At 41.8% G+C, this 23,111-nt stretch overlaps 1 protein-coding gene across 2 annotated transcripts in view; it reads right to left on the bottom strand.

The window, feature by feature from the left end:
• PDHX (pyruvate dehydrogenase complex component X) overlaps positions 1 to 23,111 on the bottom strand; it is a 752,141-nt gene that overhangs the window by 97,860 nt on the left and 631,170 nt on the right. For both annotated transcript variants that reach the window (XM_078684319.1, XM_078684320.1), the window contains exon 9: positions 815 to 873. In XM_078684319.1, the coding sequence (XP_078540445.1) occupies positions 815 to 873 (59 nt within the window). The remainder of the gene's footprint in view (positions 1 to 814; positions 874 to 23,111) is intronic.

Raw genomic sequence — 23,111 nt, 5'->3', positions numbered from 1 at the left:
GCAGTGGCGATGGCCTATGAACAGGGGTGCTGAGGCGGGGGGTGGAGGTTAAAGAAAAAAAATTACCTTTTTCAACGCCGCAGCACACCTCTCCTCATCCTTAACCCCTTCGCCGCGGGGCTAATTCCCCCGCGGTGCTGGGGGAAGAGAGGGCGCGCGCAGCGCTTGTGACGAGCTCGTCTCATCACGCTGCACGGAGGCGCTGTGCTCATGACGAGTTGAACTCATCCTGAGCACACCTGTTTGCGTGGAACGCTCAGCACAGCAGGAGAGTTATCGAGCTCAGCGCGTCATGAGCACAGCGGCACCGTGCCTCATGACGAGTTCGTCATGAGCACCGATGGTGTTAATCTTCCAGCCAATCTCTATGCTACAGGAGCAGCATCGTGATTGGGTTGAGCGTCCTGTTTGGACGCTCGTGTGTCCTGTTTGGACGCTCATGCAGTGGCTGGGGAGGCTGAGCGTGTTCTCCACGGAGCTGTGCAACACAGCCCAATGGAGAACATGCAAAGTGCACATGACAGTTTGGCTGGCCCTAGAGAGTCAGTCAAATCGTCATTGCGCACTTAGGAGTGGGCAAACCACTACTGCTACCTCTGATGCCGGAAACAGAGTCCTGCCCCGCCAAACCTGGCTGGAGTCTAAAGAAAAATAAAATGAGAATAACTGCTTTTTTTTGCACTGCTCAAACAAGCCTTAGCAAGGGAGCGTCCAGTGTAGTAACAATCATGAACAAGTTAGCACACCTAAATTCCTCCAGAAACGAAACCTTAAACCAGTCCATTCCTTCGTTCGCAGTTGGAAATTCACTTACTTTAAGGGTCACGGCCGTCACTTTGATGATAAAATCGTTCAATGAAACCTTGACATCGTCTAGAAAGAGACAGAAAACAATAGTCAGGGCAAAATCCACCTGTTTTCCAAACCTCATTGGTTCATAAAAAAATAATAGGTCGACAAAACTTTGAAATATTTTTTTTACATTAATACCAAATATACAATTGCAAAACAACCATATTGTCACCGCTGAAGGTTTGATGATAGCAACAACCCCTCCACCAGGTAACCAAAAAAAAGTTTTAATTGAAACAAAGAAAAGTAATGCTGGAAGCAACACAGTCGTCAATTAGGTGCCCCAAAAATTGATCATACGAAAGGATGACAAATGCAATACCAAGGGTAAGAAGCGAAAGGCAAATTAGTTTATACATGTAAAGGCTACTTAATTATTGGAGTCATTCATTTTACTCCATCCACCCAAAAGTAATTTGATCAGACTGAGTTTGTGGAGTCATACCAAATAAGTAAGTCATACATTCAATTACTAGCAGCTGCATGGACCAGTTAACTGTACCTCTCTAAGAAGATCATCTTTATTGTTTTAAATTCCGTTTTCTTGTGTATCACAAGGTGAGCACATTAACACATACCATCAAAATATTCCAGTTATACAAAAGAATAAGAATCACAAAAATGCACACCCCACTTCTTTACTGATTCGAAGAACACAGGTATTACCTACTCAGACACACTGTCACGATTTTAATCTTTGAAATCTAAGACTATGGGGGGGCGTGGTCTGGCCACGCAGGAAGATGGTCGCCTGACTGAGAGGCTCCGCCGAGGGACGGACCCCTGCCGAGCCTCCTGTTCTCACCTGGCTGCCTGGATCCTGGTTTTCGGGTTCCCTTGCAAGCGCAGTCTTTGCTGAACCCAGCGGTGACTTTTCGGCCTCCAGAGACGGTGCTCTCCCTCTTTTCCGCGAAGACGACGTGAAGCCTGCAGGTTCCAGAGCGCGCTCCGTGACCTGCGCGTTAATGAAGCCGCGCTTCTCCTCAGGGTAAGCCGCGCCTCCTCCAACTTTGGGGCCGGGCTTTATCATCTAGGCCGCGCCTCCTCAGAAGACGAGGCCGCGCCCCTCAACCTCTCTACGGAGCACACACTACGCTTAACATTGGATGCTTCCTAATACACGGCGCCTTCCTTTCACCTTACTTTCCAGTGGATTTCTTTGCAGTTTGACAATAGACTTCCTTACACAGTCTATTCACACGACGACTTTCACCACTTGGAAGGCATTTGCAGTATGATATACTGGTTTTTCTGGTCTGCCTATAATACAATTTTGGATTCTTCCCTGCACTATATGTTCCTTAGTGTGTTGCTGACATGAACATACGGTATATTGTTATGCTCATATGGTTTTAAATTTCATTAGCAGTATCCTCAGTCATGTTCCCATTTTTCAAATGTTAGCCTGCTCTTTCATTATCCTCTCATGAACTTTCAGGCTTTTATTCATAGTCATTGCTTCCTGTACCATTGCTTCAGGCTCATGTTCTTTTATGAGGTATTTCTGAGTGAATAATATTTCTGCACTCTCCTCGGATACTTTCTTATTTGAGAAGCGCCTTGTCTTCAATTTCAGTGTGCCCTTTCTCAATGTGTTCAACTGCTTTATCACTGTTACATTGCTTATACATTGCTATTCTCACCTACGCTGCTTACATGTTCATTTTATGTTGTTCATATTGATTATTTACTGATTACACACATTTTACTGCCTCCTTGTTATTTGAGGTATCCCTGGTCTGTCATTTATTACATGGGTGGTTCCCTCATTGCCTTCTGTTCTACTATTACGTCAATTCGCTATTGTAGGTCATTTTCTCAACGACGCCATACCATGTCCAATAATAAGAATGGAGGTCGCGGTCCTAAACAGCCACTTTTTACTGAGGTAGTAAAACAACTTTCTCCTGCGACTAACAAAGGTAACGGATCTGCGTCACCTTCTTCCTCACAAGCTTCCTCACTTCAGAGTGACAAGACTCTGTCTGATACTATGCAACGCATTCTACAAGAACTTTCTGGAGTTAACCGTCGCTTGGAAGGTTTGGATCTTACCATGACGTCACTGGCTGCGGAGACTAAGTCCATTCGGGCTGAACTTACTACTGTTCATACTAGGATTGATGCCATTGACTCTAAAATGTTGGAGATGGAGGGGCGGTTGGACTCTGTTAGGGGCTCGGATCAGGATTTACTCTTTCTCCACAGTAAAATCATTGATTTGGAGGATCGTAGCCGTAGAGACAATATACGTTTTTTCGGATTTCCGGAAAATATTGAAACGCAGGACGTGAAAAAAGTTTTATGTGACGCTCTCCCCACTTTGACTGGGCTTTCTTTTGCCCCTCCTCTTGAAATCCAGCGTGCTCACAGGCTTGGCCCACCGCGTTCTGGAGCTTCTGCGAGACCTAGACCAATTTTTGCCTGTTTTCTCCGGCATGAGCAGACCAGACAGATTTTATCAATGGCTCGCTCACATGGTTCCTTTATCTTCCAAGGTCATACCATTCATATGGCTGCAGATTTTTCTAAAGAGACTAATGAACGGAGGAAGGCATTTCTTTCCCTGTGGCCACGACTCCGCCAACTGGATATCAAGTATGGTTTATTTGAACCTGCACGCTTTAGGATTACCTGGAATGGGGAATCTAAAGACTTTTATGATCCTGCTCTTCTTCATCAGTTCCTGGATGATATCAAGTCCAATGACATGGAAACTCAATCATCTTCTACATCCAAGGCTTCCTTTCCAAACTTGCCACCATCTCATTTGAACGCCTCTCCTGACTTCAGGCAACGTGGTAGGGATATCACCCGTTTGCCTCGTTCTCAAGAAGAGAGGGACTCAGCTGTACATTCCGTCTCATCTCTTACTAACACACAGCAGAGAGACAAATCCAGATCGCCTCTTAAAAATCCCTCTGTTGCTGACTGAATTCCTTTTTGTGTTCTACTGATTATCTTTTTCCATGAGTTGATGGCCGCTCATATTGTTGATACTGCTCTGCTTCTTGATTGATCCACTGACACTCCCTAACACTGCATGATGTGTCTAGATCACCTATTAAGACGCCATTTGCTGTTGACTGGATTCTTTTAATGCTTTAATGCTTTATTACTTTTTGGTATTATATAAGCTTAAAGCAGGGTTTCTTGTTCACAATGCTTTTGTTGCTCGCTTAGCTCACTGAGATTTTACTGCATGGTGTTGTTGTTCTTATATGTTGCTTCATGCTCTATTGTTATTCTCTACTCGTTACAGATTTTAATGCATGGTATAATGATATTCACTCTCCTTAGTGTTCTATATAGTATTCTGTACCCTATTGTTCTTCTATATTTACTAACAATATGTGATTTCCAGTTTACAGGTATTTAATTATTTCAGGTTTTGCTTATTATATACTATAAAACTGTTCCCCATTCCACAAGATCTTTCTCTCCTCCTGTTCACTCCCCTAGCTATGATGTTGTAATTATTGCTACTCCTATCATCATTTGTTTCATGTATTAATTACTCCGGTTTTCTATGATGGTCTTTGTTTTGCCGTTTTCTTGGTTTAAATTGTGTTTGATCATTTTTCTTTGTTTCTTCCTATCTCTTTTTTCTTTTTCTTGTCATGTTATTCTTCTCTAGGTTTTAATCTAACGGTGTGTTCTTCTTTGTGGTGTGATTACCCTTGTCCTCTGTTTCATATTGGGCTTTATACCTTCTTGCTCTTTTCCGTTTTTGTATTAGGCGATTGAATTCCTCAGAGTATTTACTTGATTGCAGCCTTTCCTCAAAGCTGTTACCTCTTTTATGGTGCTCCCTTTTCCAATGCATTCCCCTTCCTATGATGCTATACTTGTTGTTACATGTGACATTATCTATTTTCCTTACTTTGATATAGACGGTTCTCATATTTCTTTCAATAGGTTCTAATATTTTCTTCTGCGTCTATTACTCTACCTCTCTCACACTTTCTTTTTTTGTATCTTATCTCCCCGTTGCTTTATCCTTCTTACTTCTCTTCACTCTTTTCATGTCCTTCTCATGTAATCTTTAGGATGCTGGGAGTTTTGATGTGTTGGTAACTCTTCTTATTACATTTCGTTACAGACTCCTGTGGAGAAGTTCAGGAATTGGTCCAGATTTTCATGATGATGTTTTATTCTCTTATGCTTAATGTATTTCATGTTACAATTTATTCTCTAAGTCCCCATTCTTCTTTACTCGAAGGGGGTCCGGTTCCCCCTGGCGTTGCTCTAAGTGCACCCAGACCCGTAGTTAACAGTCCGGATTGCTCTTTTCTCCTACTTTCCTTACTTATTTTTCCTTTTCTTTTTCCTTCTTTTCTTCTCTTTTTTCCGTCCGAGTAGCATTTCTCCTTTTTCTCTCTGCTTTTCCTCACTTACTGTTAACTCAATCCTATTATCATGCCTCCTATCCATCCGTTGTCTGTGGTTTCTTGGAATGTTCATGGCCTCACCCATTACATAAAACGTAAGAAAGTTCTTTCCTATTTACATTCTAAGCATGTGGATGTGGCTCTATTGCAGGAGACTCATTTGGATGATATTGAGTCTAGTAAGCTCAGCAGAGATTGGGTTGGTAAAGTCATTCATAGTTCAGTCTCTAAACCTGATCCCACCAATCTTAATCCTATTCGTAAATGCGGAGTTGCCATTCTTTTTCGGATGTCACTTCCTTTCACAATTTCAAAGACATGGTCGGATCCGGAAGGTCGCTATGTTTTTGTTAAATTGAAACTTAGCAATTCCTTCCTTTGTCTTGGCTCTGTATACGCTCCACTTGGTTCCCAAAAAAATTTTTTTCTTCGATTAAATCGTCTTCTTACGGAAATAAATGTTTCTCAATTTCTCATTGGTGGTGATTGGAATTTAGCACTGGATCCTGCTCTTGGCAGAACGGGTTGCATTGACACTATCAACGGTTCTGACAGAGCCATTTTCGGTGACATTCTTGCAGACACTGGTGTTGTTGACCACTGGAGACTAAGTCATCCACAGGATAAAGAATATACGTTTTTTTCTTCTACTCACGGTACGTTTTCGCGTCTTGATTACTTTCTTCTTTCGCAAGATTCAGTCCGACTGGTTACTGATTCTAAGATTTTAGAAGCAGCTATTTCTGATCATTCTCCTGTCCTTTTGTCTCTAGATTTGGGTCTTATGAATCCGGGGCGCAAATCGTGGCGTTTGAATATCAACAAATATAAAACGCCAGCAGGTAAACTTCTTTTGCAATCCCACTTACGTGATTATCTTCTCAATAATGCGGATTCGGTTTCCTCTAAACGAACGGTTTGGGCAGCCGCTAAGGCAACCATTAGAGGCCAACTTATGCAGGACGCTGCTCTTTATAATAAACAGAACGCTGCCAAGCAGACTGAACTAGAAAAGGATATTCGCCGACTATCTCAATTATATATTTCGCAACCATCTCTCCAAAACCGAAAGTTGTTGGAACAGGCGCATATGTCTCTCAATTCTCTTTTTACTTCTAAGGCGGAATATGCCTTACAAAAAATGAAAGGCCGTCATTATGAACAAGGAGAAAAAGCTGTTCGGTTATTGGCTGCGCAGTTACGCCAAAGGGAGGCCGCTATGGCGATTCCAGCAATAAGATCAAGTGGTGGTGATATTCTCACTCGGCCACAAGAGATAGTTGAGGAATTCGCCTCATTTTATAGATCTCTATACTCCCCAGGCACTCAGGTAGATAAGATAGTGATGTCTAGATTTCTGGATGAAGTTCATCTTCCGCGGCTCTCCGATGATGGCAGGGCTCTACTTGAGGGACCTATCACGAAGGAGGAAATTTCTTCAGCTAAATCTTCCTTACCGTACCATAAAGCTCCGGGAGATGATGGTTTCCCTCCTGAATTTTTTAAATGGACTGGTCAGACTATGCTTGATACTCTTCATGCTGCCTTTGAGGAAGCCGTGGAGGAGTCTTCTCTTGGTTCTATCTCTAACAAAGCCATCATAGCAGTCTTGCCAAAACCTGGCAAGGACCCTCTATTGTGTAGTAGTTATCGTCCTATATCTCTTTTAAATTCTGATGCTAAGCTTCTTGCCAGCATTTTAGCATCACGACTCCGCAAGGTTTTGCCTTCCTTAATCCATAATTCTCAAGTAGGTTTAGTTCCCGGTTGTTCCTCCCGCAATCATTTACGTACTCTCTCCCATGCCCTATGGTCCGCTAAAAATCTTGCAGATGATGCCCTCCTTCTTTCTTTAGATGCAGAAAAAGCATTTGACCGTATTGAGTGGAAATACCTTTTTACCATAATGCAAACATTTGGATTAGGTGATCAGTTCATAGCCAAAGTACGACTACTTTACGATAGCCCATCTGCCCAAGTTAACTGTGGAGGTTTTCTCTCTACTCCATTTCCTATTCGGCGGGGTACCCGTCAAGGTTGTCCACTCTCCCCTCTTCTTTTCCTTTTGGCTATGGAACCTCTGGCTGCTGCAATTCGTCAATCGGCTGCTGTGGTGGGTGTTCCTCTTCCAATTGGTCATTCAAAAATGTATTTATATGCGGATGATATTCTTCTTACTCTTACTTATCTTCCGCGATCTCTCCCTGCTCTCCTCTGTGTCATTGATGATTTTTCTTCTTTTTCTGGCTATAAGATAAACTGGGACAAAAGCGAAGCCTTACCTATGTCCCTAGGTACTACAAAGGATGCAATCTCTGGTTTTCCATTTCACTGGCAACCTTATCGGCTTAAGTATTTAGGAATACTTCTCAATAGGGGATTGGATAACGTTGTCACGGACAATTTAACTCCCTTGATTGCGCAAATGCAAAGGGACTTTGATCAATGGAAGGCCCTAGGTTTATCCCTTTACCACGTTTTCTTTATATTCTGGGTATGCTCCCTTTGTCTATTCCTTTGGCTACTCTTCGGTCCATTGATTCAAAAATTAAACTGTTTATATGGGGTATAGTTAAACCGCGTCTCGCCTTTGCAAAATTAAAATCCCACCAATTGCAGGGAGGTTTAGGTCTTCCCTCTATCGAGCACTATTCCCTTGCCCTTCATCTTTCCCATCTTTCTTTCTTTTTACCGAAGTCCAAAGACATCCCTCAATGGGTGCCACTTGAACGCCATTTATTGGCTTCTGGCCCTGGTTTGTCCCTTTTATATGGTAAGGGTTCCAGTTCTCTTGACCCCAAAAATCCTATCTTATCTGCCATGTTTAAGTCTTGGCAAAGAAGTCACCGTCTCCTTAAATCTAATTTGCGGCTTCACTTTAATGCTCCTATATGGTCTAATTCGGCTATTCGATTTCGAGGTCGAACTATATCCTGGCCTCTGTGGCAGGAAGCTGGTATTCATTCCCTGGAACAACTGTTCCATGGTGACAATTTTAAATCCTTTTCACGATTAAGTGAGGAATTTCATCTACCGCCCACTCAATCCTGTAAATATTCTCATCTTCAGCAAGCTATCACAAAACATCTACGTTCCCCACCTGAATTGTTGTCCGCTTCTCCTATTTTATCTTACCTGAATTTATGGGGCACTTTTAAGGGTGTCACTTCTGGTCTTTATAAGACTTTTCTGCACCCTCTATTTTCGCAACCTCTTTCCAAAGCTCTTCAATTGAAATGGCAAACACGCCTCTCGGTGACATGCTCAGATACTCAATGGGATCTTATTTTGGAAGGATTACATAAGGGTGTTCGAGAAGCTCGCCTTAAATTTTGTATTTTTAAAATTCTCCATGAATGGCACTGGTCTCCGGTCAAATTACATCATGCTAAGCTACTTTCGCATTCCTTGTGTTGGAGATGTTCTGCTTCCGGCTGTGACATAACGTACATTATATGTGAATGCCCTCCTACCAGATCATTTTGGCTTTTTGTACGAAACACTTTAGCTCATTTTATGTCATTGCCCTTACCCTTTACCTCTGCAAACATAATTTTACATGACTTTCGTGACCTTTCCAAGTTTACTAAACCACAGACTCGTCTACTCCATACTGCTTTAGTCACGGCAAAAATTTGTATATTGCGTCACTGGAAGTCTTCCTTACCTCCTTCTCAGGAGGAATGGTTGGTGGCAATGATACAAACAGCTTCTTATGAACGTATAATTTACAGTCTACAGGACCAAGTTTCCATTTTTCTTCAAGTATGGTCCCCATTCCTGGAAACCACTGTGGATAATGACTCTGTCTCTACTACTTCTGCTACGACTACTCTTCCTTCTTAATTTCACCTTCCTTGTAACATGCTTACTTTCTCTTCCTTTTCTCTTTTCCGCTTCTTATTATTCTTCTTGCTTCCATCTCTGTTTACAACTAGTTTGTTACTCTGGGGCTTCCTTTCTCTTTCTCTTTCCTTTTTTCCTTCCTTTCTCTTCTCTTTCTTTTCTTTTCTTTTTTACCCCAAATTTCGCCTTATGAATACTAGAGGATGTGTTGTTTTATACCTCATTTGTTATATTTTTGGAATGGTTTCCTCATTTATGCTGTGTCCCATTTCTTCCTCTGCATATGTATCTGCATTTGTGATTTATTTGAAATTTTCTTAATAAACAATTTCAACACAAGAAATCTAAGACTATGGCCCATGCGCACTAACACATTTTCCCCTAGAATGAGTAAAACCCTTTGATGCACCAGGCCCTGGTTCCAAGCAGAGTTCCTTACACTCAGACACTAGCAACGAATGTCAAAGTGCCGCTGATCAAACACATTTCCTCCCAATCTTTTAGATTGTCCAAATTAAGCTGGACACAGTGAAAGATGCACCTTTGATCGCTGTGGGTTTAATTAACATCAGAGCACTTTATTGCATCTTAAACAGGTCTAGGAATTCATGGAAAAAGAAGCTTCATTTGACTTTCAATAAAAATCACGTCAACAGTGGAAAGTCTTGTGATGGAATTAACTCATCTACTTTAGTACCTTCACATCAATTAATACCTCATCAAAACAAAAGTTCCATGCCTCTAATTGAGACCGGTATGAAAATATTTCAATAAATGATTTCTACTTATAAATTCTACACCTGGTTATCTCGCTCTCATTATTCAATTCTTTGTAGAGCACACATACCGTCCTGTGTTCATTTTTGTAAGGCGCTTTGGGATTTCACATTTGTGTTATATCAGAGCTGTGGCAAAGTCTTACTATGAGCACACCGGAATCAAAGATTTACCACATCCATAGTAAGAACGTTCTTAAAATGCTACCCAGGCCATACCAAGAAGTTAGAATTCACCCGAGTACAAAATCAGCAGAATTTAAGGCTATCTATTCATCTGTCATCAAATAAAATACACTTGTGTGCACTCGACTAGATGCATATTTACAAATACAGGGAGAAATATATAATATACAGCTGTTTCACATCCCATGAACATCATTATTTACCGCACATGGCCTAGTCATTTATGTCGCCCCTTCCCAGCTCTTCAGCGCGACAGCAAACCTCACCATATACAATAACAGAACCATCCTCATGCAATCCTCTGATCATAATTTAGACCTCCTGGATAACATCTTCCCCATTATTAAAGCACAAGTGTTGAAACCCCAAATTGCAACCCAGGCTATCCCCACCACCAGTACACAACTTATCCCTTCATCTCCACCCTCTGACAGCCACGCCCCACTACTATCCCAACCATTACTTTCAGCCGAATCACACGCCACTTCCACCCAGATTACCCCTCACTCCAACACAAATCATGCCATTTAATCAAGCCCTCCCCCCAACCATACTCCTAGATCACACTGTCCATTATGCACACTGGAGACACAGGTCAAGACCACGACGCCTGACCGATACATAATACTCCTACCCAGCACAAGTGCGGCAGCTTACGCACCCCCAACAGATAAGGTACCCCCCCCTATTTACGAGGACAGCTGTCCCCTATGTCAACATCATCCCCTCCATAACCAACACTCCCGCCACCCCATCTCTGCTACACTTTGACACTTCTAGCACATACATCTCCCATCTCAGCCCACCAACTCCAGTTCAGTTGCTAGAACATAATAGGACATCACATTACCACATTGAAGACAGGCCTCCCCCTGATCACTCATTTGATTCTAGTACACTTACCATACCCACATCCCAGCCATCCACTTCCACAGTTCAACCATCCACATCCACAACTCAACCATCCACAACTCAACCATCTACACCCGCATTACCCCCTCTCACTCTATTCTTACCTGCTCCAGACCACAAACCCGACCAGACCACAATGCACACATCTACATCCATACCACAGCCTACAGCTCTACTCATAACCACACCGGACCCCAGACTTGATGAGATCATGATCTCATTACAGCAAATCAAAGAACTCCAAGCATTTAATGAGCTGATATCGAAAGATCCATGGGGTACTAGAGCTACAAGACACCCCAAAGCTAGAGGGCTTCTGAAGCACCCTACAGTCACGTCAAAACCATTACACCCAGCTGGAAATCAGCTTCCTCCCGTAATAACTCAACTCGCCCAATCCGAAGCACCAATCCGCTTTCAGAGAGTGAACTACTCTCACTACTTCACTTATATGAACCCTCTCTCTTGAACGCTCTCACTCCCTCCTCAATGGCTATCCCAACTATCCCCCCCAACCCACACAGGACCACTAAACACAACACTAGAGGCGTCAATGACAACAACCTAAGAAGAGTCCACCTCACTCAGGAACCTACGTCACCCCTCTTTACACCCGTCTCAAATGCATTCTCTTAAACTGTAGATCTGCCCCTAGACACGCAGCAGACATAGCTGACCTCATTCACACACAAGAACCGGACCTAATACTGCTTACCGAAACACATGATAAAGGTTCAATCCTCGATATAATAATCTCCAAAAGCAATCGCATTCAGCTTGAGTCGATCCAACCCTGTGACTGGTCAGACCATCACATCATTACCTTCTTTATCAAAGAAATAGTGAAATTGAATGCGGTTCAGTCCACAAGACCTAAAGTATGGAAAAGAGACCTGAAAAAAATCAACCCTTACATTGTACCATCGTCCAGCTACAACCTACTTCTGCCCCCGAAGGCCCTTCCGAAGTCCATGATCTTACCGATCAATACCTCAATTCCATGACCACATTAATAAATTAGGTAGCCCCCCTGCAACTAAAGAGAGCCTCTATAAAAGACTTTAAGCCTTGGTATAATGGAATACTCAATGAAGACATACGTGCTCTCAGATCTTCTGAACACACCTGGAGATCAGCTCCATCTTCCAATCACCTTAAGAGTCTAAGGAAAAAGAGAAACGTATACTTCAGAAAGATCAAGCGAACTAAAGCAGACTTCTTCAGCCACCAACTAGACCAAGCAAGAAATCGCCCTAAAAAACTCTTTGAACTAATCAAAACCCAATCTAAGGATGCACCTCATCGTCCACTACAAATGGCGTGCCCGCTACCCAACTGTGAACTATTCTCTGCCTTCTTCACTCTGAAGACAGATAATATCAAGAACGGCCTCCTCAATGATCTAATCGTTCACTCAGGACCACACACGAAAACCTCCCCAGCAATGACAATTGCACCTTACCATAGCCCATCAAAGCTTAACCTAAAAAACAACGCAGATTGGTCATCCTTTAACACATATTCAGGAAGAAGCCATATGCAAAATACTTAGTGCTCTGAACCCTGTCAATCACTTCACCGACCCTCTCCCCGCTAATGCTCTTAAAGACCTAACTCCCCTGCTTCTGCCTCTCTGGACGAAAATCATAAACAGCTCACTACAACAAGGTTGCATCCCAGACACCCTCAAAGTTGGACAGGTCTCACCCATTCTAAAGAAACCCACGGCTGACCCTACAGACTTAAACAATTATGGCCCTATTTCCAATATCCCTACCTTGGCCAAACGATTGGAGAAATGTGTACACCTCCAGCTGACAAGGCATATTGACCACTTTGACCTTCTTAACATACACCAATCGGGCTTCCGAGCAGGTCATATCACTGAATCAGCCATGACACAGAATTGACGACGCATTACAAATCCTTGACCAAAATGGATCCTGCCTAGTCATCCTGCTATACCTCTCCTCAGCCTTTGATACGGTCAAACATGAGAACTTGATTGATCTTCTCAAACATAGAATGGGGCTATCTGAATCAGTGCTAAACTGGTTTACCTCATTTCTACAAAATCGAACACAACAATTCAAGGTCAATAACTCCATGTCCAAACCTGTCCCAGTAACGTTAGGAGTACCGCAAGGGTTTGCTCGATCACCAACACTGTTTAATCTCTTCTTAAAACCTCTCACCGAAATTCTACAAGCGTCTAACGTGCAATACCACATGTATGCTGACGACACACAACTATACCTGAAGATCCACACCTTAGAAGACATCAAACTTCTTAACATAACGCTTAGGAGTACCCAGATATGGCTGGCAGAAAATCATCTCAAATTAAATGCCCTAAAAACTGAATTCCTTCTAATAGCTCCATCCGCCCAAGTCCCCATTATGCAAGACTGGCTAAAACACCTTAAGGCACTCAACGTTCAACCAACCATCGTCGACTCAGCGAAATCATTGCAAATAACTCTTGACAGTAACTCAATATGCATAAACACATCAGCAACCCTACAACGGGAGCTAATTTCCAGATAAACACACTGAGGAAGCTGAAACCCTTCCTGCCAAGCAATGACTTCAAGCAGGCAGTACAAGCGTTTGTTATCTCTAGAGTGGAGTAAGGAAGTGTCTCTCTTTGTGGCCTACCCAAAGCCCCAACAGCACCGCTAAGAGCTTCAATCAATGCTGCGGCGAGACTCATCACTGGTTATAAAAGAAATTCCCACATCTCCCCGGACCGAAAATCTTTGAATTGGTTACCGCTGGAAGCCAGAATTCATTTGAAAATAGCGTATATCAGGCATAAAGCCATGCATCACAAAACACCCTACTATCTGGCACAGCAACTGTGGGTGGGGCAGATCCTCAATAATTACAACATGAGATTAATCATGATTACTGTCCAAATAGACACCACATATACGGTATCATGAGAATGATTTTAACCCATGTGCATTGGTCACACAAATATTTTTCATATTCATTTTTATTTTTGGCAAATCAAAATATTAGATTCATAAAGAAAGTAGTGATCCTTTAATACAAGTTGGGAATATTATAATAAAGTTTTTTCCTTGAAGGGCATCGTTTTTAGATAATGATGCCACATAGAATCCCAGTACCATGGTGCACGACCACACATATAAAGCGACTCGCTAGATGAGTGGATAATAAGATACCAACATTTGCGTATATATTGTATTACATTTATGACATCTAACATCGTCTTATGATCGATGTGTAGGAAATAGGTTACAATCAAATTGCATTTTCATCATGGGTTGATTTAAAATATTGTGTTTTTCATTGACGCATGCATAAAGAAAGAAATGACTTGATAACATCAGTATTGCGGTTTCTGTAGCCCCCCCCTTTGTTTAAAATTAATATTCCCTTTTCTTTTAACAAATATTCTCTTTTAACTGTTAGCATTATTATATCCATATTAATGGCGATCGTACATTTAGGACAAACAGAATATATAGGGGCTCTATTATGTTAGAGCTCTGTCAATGTAAACCCATGTGAACAATAAAGGGTTTTCGCAAGCTTTAAATAGAAAGGAGGAAGCGTATTTACGCATAGGACGTCAATCCCGATGTAGTTAAAAGGAGACTTTCTGGGCGGGCGCGCTCTCTTTGATCGAGTTGCCACCAGTAAGCGGGAAACTAGTACCGGGGAAAGCCGGTTGTTGTAGTTCAAAGGTGAGTAATCAGAGCTCAATGGGGAGTTAGTCTAGTGCGTCACCACTACTGGGGTAAGACAGTAACGTATTAAACATATCCCAAGCCCAAAATACAAGCTATAGAGTGTCCACGCCACATATAAAAACTACTGATGCGGGTCGGGGCATTTTCTATGGACTCAATGGGACAACGCGGCCAGTTACGAGTACCTTGGGTGGACTTGTATGGGAACCAAATAATAACAAGTACAATAGTGAAGTTTAATATTAGGCATGTTGATTAATTGGGAGACCTGTATAGAGATTAATGATTTATTTCTTTTGATCTCTCCAAATATATTTATTTCGATGGACACAGCCACAACTATATCATACCCCAACCTAAGAATTGGTATTATACCACTACAAGGCCCATTTGATTTTAATAAGTTGAGACAGTGCCTGCCCTTTTGACGATAACAGTCTTTTAACGCTCACGGATTTATTTGTGGTTTTTTAATAATTAGGAACACGAAATTAATATAAAAGTGGTTCCTATATTTTTCTTTATAAAGGTGAATTCTCTGAGAACATTGGGGACAGAAACATCCCTTCCGGTGGACAATATAATCATGTGTTATATATAAATAAGAAGGTAACTACATAATTGAACAAATTGAGTCCTATAGTCCAAGTGGCTCAAGTTTACATAACAGTGATTGAGCCTTGATATTACAAATTTGTGTACTTGTGATTTTATTGATAGGGTTGATCTTTTGGTGGCTCCATTGATCAACCTAAAGAATATATCTTTCACTAAGATAAGGTATGCCCACTATACAATATTCACTACAGTGAATTTGTCACTTTTAAGACCGCTCACACTATCATATCAGGAGGTCTAATATTGATTTTGCTATATTCTACAGATTTTTAAATTTGTCGTCGCAGCATCCTACCTTTTTTAATTAAATCAAGGAGGAGTTTCACACATGTGCGATTGCACGGGTGAGTCTCATGGTTTATGAAATTTGAAACTATAAGGTTGGAAGGATGAATGAGTTTGTTGTTTGAAATTTGTTTAAGAATGGAGCACTTACAAAGATTAATGGAAAACTAGGAGTGGTAAAGATTGTATTGTTATAATAAAAAGATCTGGATTTGTAGGGAATTACTTCTGATTATGTTTTAACTATGTTTGTAGTGAGGAGCATGCTAGATGCACAGCACAGTGAATGTATACTTTAGAATGGATTAGATCAGATTACTCTGTATTTGTTTGATAAATTCTATGAACTCTGTGAAAAGTTTTTTTTAGATTTGTTTGTATTACTGAAGGGTAAATGAATATTTTGTTTTACTTTGAACTAGGTGACACCAGTCAAAAGGAGATAGATTTTAAAATTTGTCCTGAAGAAGGTGGTCTTATTGATCCAATACCACTGAAACGCGTCGACGCTTTATTCTTTGTTAAATTCGGAAGGATCAACAGTGCTATGATGATAGGGAATTCAAACTCTTGCCCCCTGTTGTACCAAGTGTATCTGAATTAGCAATATCAAAACAAAGTCAATTGTCTGAATGTCTCCTGTCTTTTTATGATACATTTCTCTAAATTTTTGTGCCTTTTTACAAAAAGTTTTATGTATACATTTTTTAATGAATTTGTGCATGAGGGATCATTGTTTTTTAATGGTAAATACACTTTGTAATATATTTCAATATAACTGTCATTTTCTTTGTAAGTGCTTTATTATTACTTTTGATTGATGAAGCATGCTTTATGTGAGTGGATAAGTGTTGCATGATTGGCCTTTCTCCTAAAGGACACTAAAGGGAAACCTTTTTTTTACTATACAGTGTCTAGATAAAGGCCATTATCAGTATAATGAGGGGAGAAATCAGAAATACATGAAAGACAAGGTTATCAGTGATAACAGGATAAACTATTTTTCCAGTGTTTTCCTATGATGCAGTTTTTGTTTTCTTTCTAAACTCTTGATTCGTACCCCCAATTTCTGCATCTTGTCACTTTTTGGATAGTATATTTATTACTTTAACCAGCTTGATTGGAACCTTTTAAGTCCTTTATTTATCAAGGTATTGTTGCTTGGCAAGTTGTTACACAGATGCTTTTTCTCAGATGAAAGATTAATTAGGTGTAATAAACAACAATCTCAGAAGCTAATTTGATTTTGTGCAAGGGAGCAGCCAGAAAATTAAAATACCCCCCCATTATGAATCAAAGTTTAGATGGAACCAAGAAAGCAAAGCAAGTGAGTGCGATCCTCCCTATAACAGCTTCTTTGTCTCTTCAATCCAAACATCTACCCATATATCAAACATTTCACCTTCACATCCTTCCATCCGTTTCTTCTTTCATCCATCATTCAGTCTTTCACCATCTAATCCACCCACTCTTTTACCCATCCACCCACTTGCCCATCCTTTCCTCCATACATCCTTTCTCCCATTCATTCATCCATTAACCCATTTTACCCACCCATGCAGCCATTAACCTACCCACGCATCATTACTTCCACACATGCATTCTTTCACCCACCCTTTTTACTCACGCATTCTTTTACCCATCTCCCCTTTCACACATTCTTTCATTCATACACCCTACCCCCGCTGTAGGTTCACGACGCCCCTGTCTTTGTCTATCAGATTATTTGGACCTTGTGGTAGCTCAGTCTCAGCTCACATCAAGGCTGTGGTCTATTGACCAAAGGCCCAAGACTCCAATGTCCTGCACGAGCTTCCTTTCTCCACTAACGAAAAGACTAAAACACAGGGTCAAAAATGTTTCTAATTTCCAATGTACAAATTTTATTCTACATTAGGACTTCACATTCACCAAGGCAGATCAGGGAAGTGACAAAATGGGATGCTAAGGTTATGGGTCACATACACTAGAGTTTCCTCGCTATTGCAATCAGTACATTTGTCAAATCAATGCAAGAAGCTCAGGTTAAAAATATTCTGCAAACCGATACATAGCCTAGAAGATGGAAACTTAACCAAATAATACAAAATGGTGTGAAGAGAGAGCCAATCAGGCCTCGGCAATGTTGTAACAAGAGTTCATAAAGATCAGCTTCAACTAGTACCGGAGGAAGTTAACTGCTTTTACCAGAGAGCACAAATTCTCACCTGTATTTAAAATATTGACACAGATTATTGAAAAATGTACAAGAGGTTTGCGCCGACTCTTCCACATGCAGCCCCTTGAGATAAATATGGCCACGAGTGCAGGAGACCGTCACGACGCTGCATGTCGTTGAGAGAACATGATCCCAGTCCTGGGATTTTATGCTGCAAGTCATGATTATCAGACGTGGCAGTACAAAGTAAGCACATAAAGACTACAAATCTGGTGACATTAGCAGCTCCCTCTGCCCCCGACCCCTCCCCTCTTGCTACCTCTAAACCTTCCCTTCATATCCAGTGTCGGTACGATTTATGAAGAAGGAAACAAAAAGAAATCCCAGAAAGGTCAAATTACTGTTTAGTTTCTGTATTTCCAATCGTTGCTCTTTTTCGGGCATTCAGCATCCAATAGGTCAAGATAAGGATGAAGCTTTGGTTCTGCCTTGTGATGTCACCAAGAGGTTTAAAGCTGGGCAGTTTCACCTCGGCTACCTTTGGTGAATCGCAGTCCAAGCACTGTCGTTTGTTAAGTTAGAGGCGAGGAAAGGAATCAGTGCAAACTGCTGACATGGTGTGAGGTGTGGCCACCCTACAAATGCGCTCAAAGAGTAAACATAAGTGATCTCCATTTGCCCTGGAACAATTTTTCACAATTAAGTAACGTGTGTGGTTTGCACATTTTAGTCCACAAAATAGAAGCATCTAGGCATGTTGTAAGAAATCAAACCAACAAATGCTGACACAACAGTGTTACTAACCACATAGTGATGTTTGAATTAATGATTAATTTTTGAATTAATCTCCCATTCCATTCTAGTCAATCATTTGCCCATGCGAGGCCTCTATGCTCACTGTGCTATAGGAGTCAAGAAGTAATACACGGATAAGGCCCAAATAGGCTGAGGATGCCCTTGGGGTGCTTGTACTCTCATCAGCGAAGGGGGAGGGGAGTGGTACCTTGCCTGGGCTGACTGTTTGGGCTGGACTATTCCTGCAGGAGCAGGACCAAGGCTGATGTGTAAATCACAGGGCTCTGTCTAGAGAAGTAAAGAAACTATGGCCAGCAATTCGACCCAAGTAAATACAAGAGGCTTAGATTCATTCAAACATTCCCCCAAATATCTTTTATATTCCTTATAATGCCGGTGAGAAATTTCACGTTCAATGTTCGGAAACAGTGAGTCCGTCGGGAGACAAGTAGCCCACTTATATTAATTACCTCTTGATCTATTAATTATCTTTAGGCGCCAAATGGAGCAGTTTCAAACTTAATTGTGTTCATATTATCAATAGTGAAAGGATAAAAGACCTTACAAATAATTCAACTTTCAACCAGCAGGCTGCATACCTAGATCAATAGTTATGTGCATTGTTAAAGGAGTGACGCAGAGTGCACTGGCACAGAGTGCAGTGGTGTTGGGTGGTGCAGCGAAGAGTGGTGCAGAGTAAAGTGGAGTAGAGTACAGTGTAGTAGCGCAGAGTGCAGTAGCGCAGAGTAGAACAGCATAGAGTTCACTGTTGTAGAGTGCATTGGCGTAGAGTGGTGTAGAGAGAAGTGGCGTAGACTACAGTGGTGCAGAGGGGAGTGCAGTGGTGTAGAGTGGAGTGGCACAGAGCGGAGTAGAGTAGTGCAGTGACACAATAAAGTGGTGCAGATAGAGTGGCATAGAGAGTAGTGGCATAGAGGTCAGTGGCAGAGAGAGCAGTGCTGCAGATTAGTGTTGTAGAGTACTGTGGTGTAGAGTAGAGTGGTGTAGAGTAGAGTGGTATAGAGTGCAATGGTATGGAGTGCAGTGGTGTAGAGTATTGGTTTTGAGTAAAGTGTTGTAAAGAGCATAGGTATAGAGTGCAGTAGGATAGAGTGCAGCGGTGTAGTATAGAGTGGCGCAGGCTGCAGTGGCATAGAGTAGATTATTTCAGAGTAGAGCGAAGTGCCATTGAGTGGACTGGTGCAGGCTAGAGTAGAGAAGACCAAGGAAGTGTGCAGTTGAGTAGATGGTGTACAGTAATGACGTAAAGTGGTGTCGAGTACCGTGGCATAGAGTGCAGAGTAGATTAGAGTGGAATATAGTGGATTGGCATAGAATCTAGGTGCATGGAGTGGTACAGAGTAGAGTGCACTGGAGTAAAGGGCATTGGCATAGAGTGTATTGGAGTAAAGGGCATTGGCATAGAGTATATTGGAATAAAGTGCATTGGCACAGAGTGGCGTAGACTAGAGTTGAGCAGAGTAGAGTTGCGCAGAGTGGCCTAGACTGGACTGGCGAAGAGTGCAATGGCAAAGAGTGGGATAGAATGCATTTGCATAGAGTAGAGGGGTGTGGAGTAGAAGCGAGAACTGCAGAGTGAAATGGCGTAGAGTGGAGTTGTGCAGAGTAGAGTGCAGTGGCGTGGTGCATAGTGGAGTGGTGCAGAGTAGAGTACAGCAGCATAGAGATATGCAGAGTAGAGTGGCATGAAGGAGTATGCATGGTATAGTAGCACACTGCCATTACAGACACATTTCCACTGAAATGACCTCTACATTTGCAGACAAAGTTTCAGAGAAAGAAAAGCAAACACCAAGCTCCCTTGGAAGACAGAGCCTGACATTTGATCCCTGCCTTTCAGTGCACATTATGTGACAAGATAAGAACAAGATTTACTGTCCTGTTTACAAAAATGAGCGCTCGTTCAAGAATACAAGAAGAGGTAGTGTGAAAAGACTTTGCTCCTTCGGAGGGACAAACTCACGCTGGGCAGCCTAAAACAAATAAAGGCAGCAAACAAAGCCAGAAAATGTGAGTGACAAACCACAAAGCCAATGGGAAGCTAGGGGTGGAATGCATACCCAGGGCAGCTTTCTGAATATCCCCAAGATGGCGGCTTCGACCTAAAATGATTAAAATCAGATGCTTTTCCGACCTGAAGACACAGCAGTGGCAACATCAGATTAAAAGAAGGAGAAATCCAAGAACATCAGCACAGCACATAGTGAAGCAGTAGAGAGGAGGGGGTAGGATAAAATTCATGGTTTCAGTTGGATAGAAGGTTAATTTCACTAGTAACCTCAAAGGCTATTTCTAACCATCCAATTCTCATAGGCTCACTCTGCTGAGACGAACCCGTCATGGCTGACCCGTGCATCCTTTACACATTGGGCTCTTTGTAAATAAATGTAATAAAATGAATACATTTCACTGGCACAGTTCTAAATTATGTGTGTTTACAGATACCGTGTGATCACAATATATCTATAGGGCATGGTACCAAGGCCTTTACAATGTGTTTCAGGATGAGCAGTTAAGGTGCGAAAATCTGAAACATTGAATTCTGAGCCGAAGGTCATAGCTTTTTTATTCTTGTAATGCATTTTAATGTAGTAGACCCCTGCCACGTATGTATATATTTGCGAGCATTTTTAAAATTTACTGAGTTCGGAGATAGCCTCTAACAGTCTGAAAACAGTATTGGAACCAGAACCAAGCGCAGCCTTTGACAATGATATACTATCAGTATGACACTCTCTCATTTGCTCAAACCTAGCCAAAAGCCATACAGATCAATAATTCTAATCAAATCATCTGAGAACAATATCTTATACCTTGTGACACAAAACCCTTGATCATGGCAAGGGAACCTTGCAACGATTAAGACAGGCCTCGCTTTTAGACATGTCATGTTTTTTAAGCATTTCAGGTCACTCTTCAGAGGCTAGATGAAATGAAAGGTCAATGTATTTTGCACTGAATTGGAAATCATTTTATTTCCAGCAATCCACACTATGTGCAATCAAATGGAAGCCTGGGTTGTGATCTCATTAAACAATGCTGAGAAGCCCAATCATACACAGGGTAAATGACAAGGGGTCCTACAGACAGGTACTGGTTACACATGGACTTGTTTCTGAATGCCAGACAATGAAAGCACTTGTTGGGAGTCTCAGGGGCTAATAAACGCAACCTTTCTGATTACTACAGCCCTGTTAGACACTTGGTGTAAGCTGGCTAATAAGCTAAGACTAAACACTTTTCTTCACACCTACAGGACACATCTTTCATACATCCCACACACTAGTTGTGTCTAGCATGTTCACTAGTATGTTGAACTCCTCGTCGATTTTGATTTGGTCTTGCTTTGGCTAAATTACAAAGACTGGGAAGAGAAGTAGACGAAATGGCAGGTTTGGGTTCAATTAACTTCTATAAAGCTACATGCTAGTTCATCTTCTTCCAACTGATTTTGAACCAACGGAGCGCTTAAAGAGGGCCTCGGAAGACGAGTTAAAGGGCAGAAGAAAGGAGGGAAATGTTTGCATTTTCATAACCCTTCTCAGTTCTTAAATTTCCCCCTCGAGAAGTTGAAAACTTTCAGCTCAGATGCTCAAGGTGCACCATGGAAAGTCTAGGAATGGCCGATCTTGGGCTCCTAGTAGGTTGTGAATATAGATGAGTAGCAGTACCCCCTACTTCTCCGTCAGCTACATCAGAACTTTCTTGTAGGATCTGTTCTCTTGGTCCATGATGGAGGTCCAGCATAAATACTTTGTTCAGCAAAACTATCAATTTGTTCAAAGGTTTAAGTATTATTGCATGAATGTACCTGCATGAGTCCTTAACACGCACCTACGATAGGGAAGCGCCATACAACATTTCCTCTGGTGTCTACCACACAGCTCTGTGGTGATCAGAAATGTATTCGGACATATCACAGAGAATTGCAGGAAATACAATGCACTTCCCACAGTCATGTCCAAGGTCCAATGACTTATTAAAGGAAGCAGATAATACCCTGAGGACTGATATAGGGGTGATTCTCCATGTAGCTCTATCAGCCAAGCTACAGGCAGACCCTGACAGCAGCCTGCATCCAGTTGGATTAAATCACAGTACATTTATCACCTAATTAATGCTTGCATGGATTCGGTCATTAGCCAATGACCAGGGAAGATTTCTGGCCCACATCCATACTCTGAAAACGTAGAAGCAGTGCCTTAATGGTTCATTCTAGGCCACCCACATTTATAGTGGTCCAGCGGCCCTTCAGACCCCGCATGTCAACAGAGAACAGGGCGCTTACATACCATGACTGCGGACAACCACTGGAGGTCGACTTGTAAGATGCCATGAAGGGTCTCTCAGAACATGTTCAGAGGAGAAGTTTGGACTGATGGCAACCAGTCAATGTATCTGAGGCCATATCCTATGAACATGATACTTCCTCTCTGGAAAGGGTTATTAAAACATGGAAGCATTACTTATGGACATGGTTAGAGGTCTCAACAGCTACACTACAGAAGTGATGGCAACCCTGTGGTTGCGTACTTTATAACTACACTAT

This window comes from Lissotriton helveticus, chromosome 3_2 (genome assembly GCF_964261635.1).
Source record: "Lissotriton helveticus chromosome 3_2, aLisHel1.1, whole genome shotgun sequence".
In the NCBI taxonomy this organism is placed as follows: domain Eukaryota; kingdom Metazoa; phylum Chordata; class Amphibia; order Caudata; family Salamandridae; genus Lissotriton; species Lissotriton helveticus.
The sequence above is the reverse complement of the archived record's forward strand: the minus strand, read 5'-3'. Positions and strand labels throughout refer to the sequence as shown.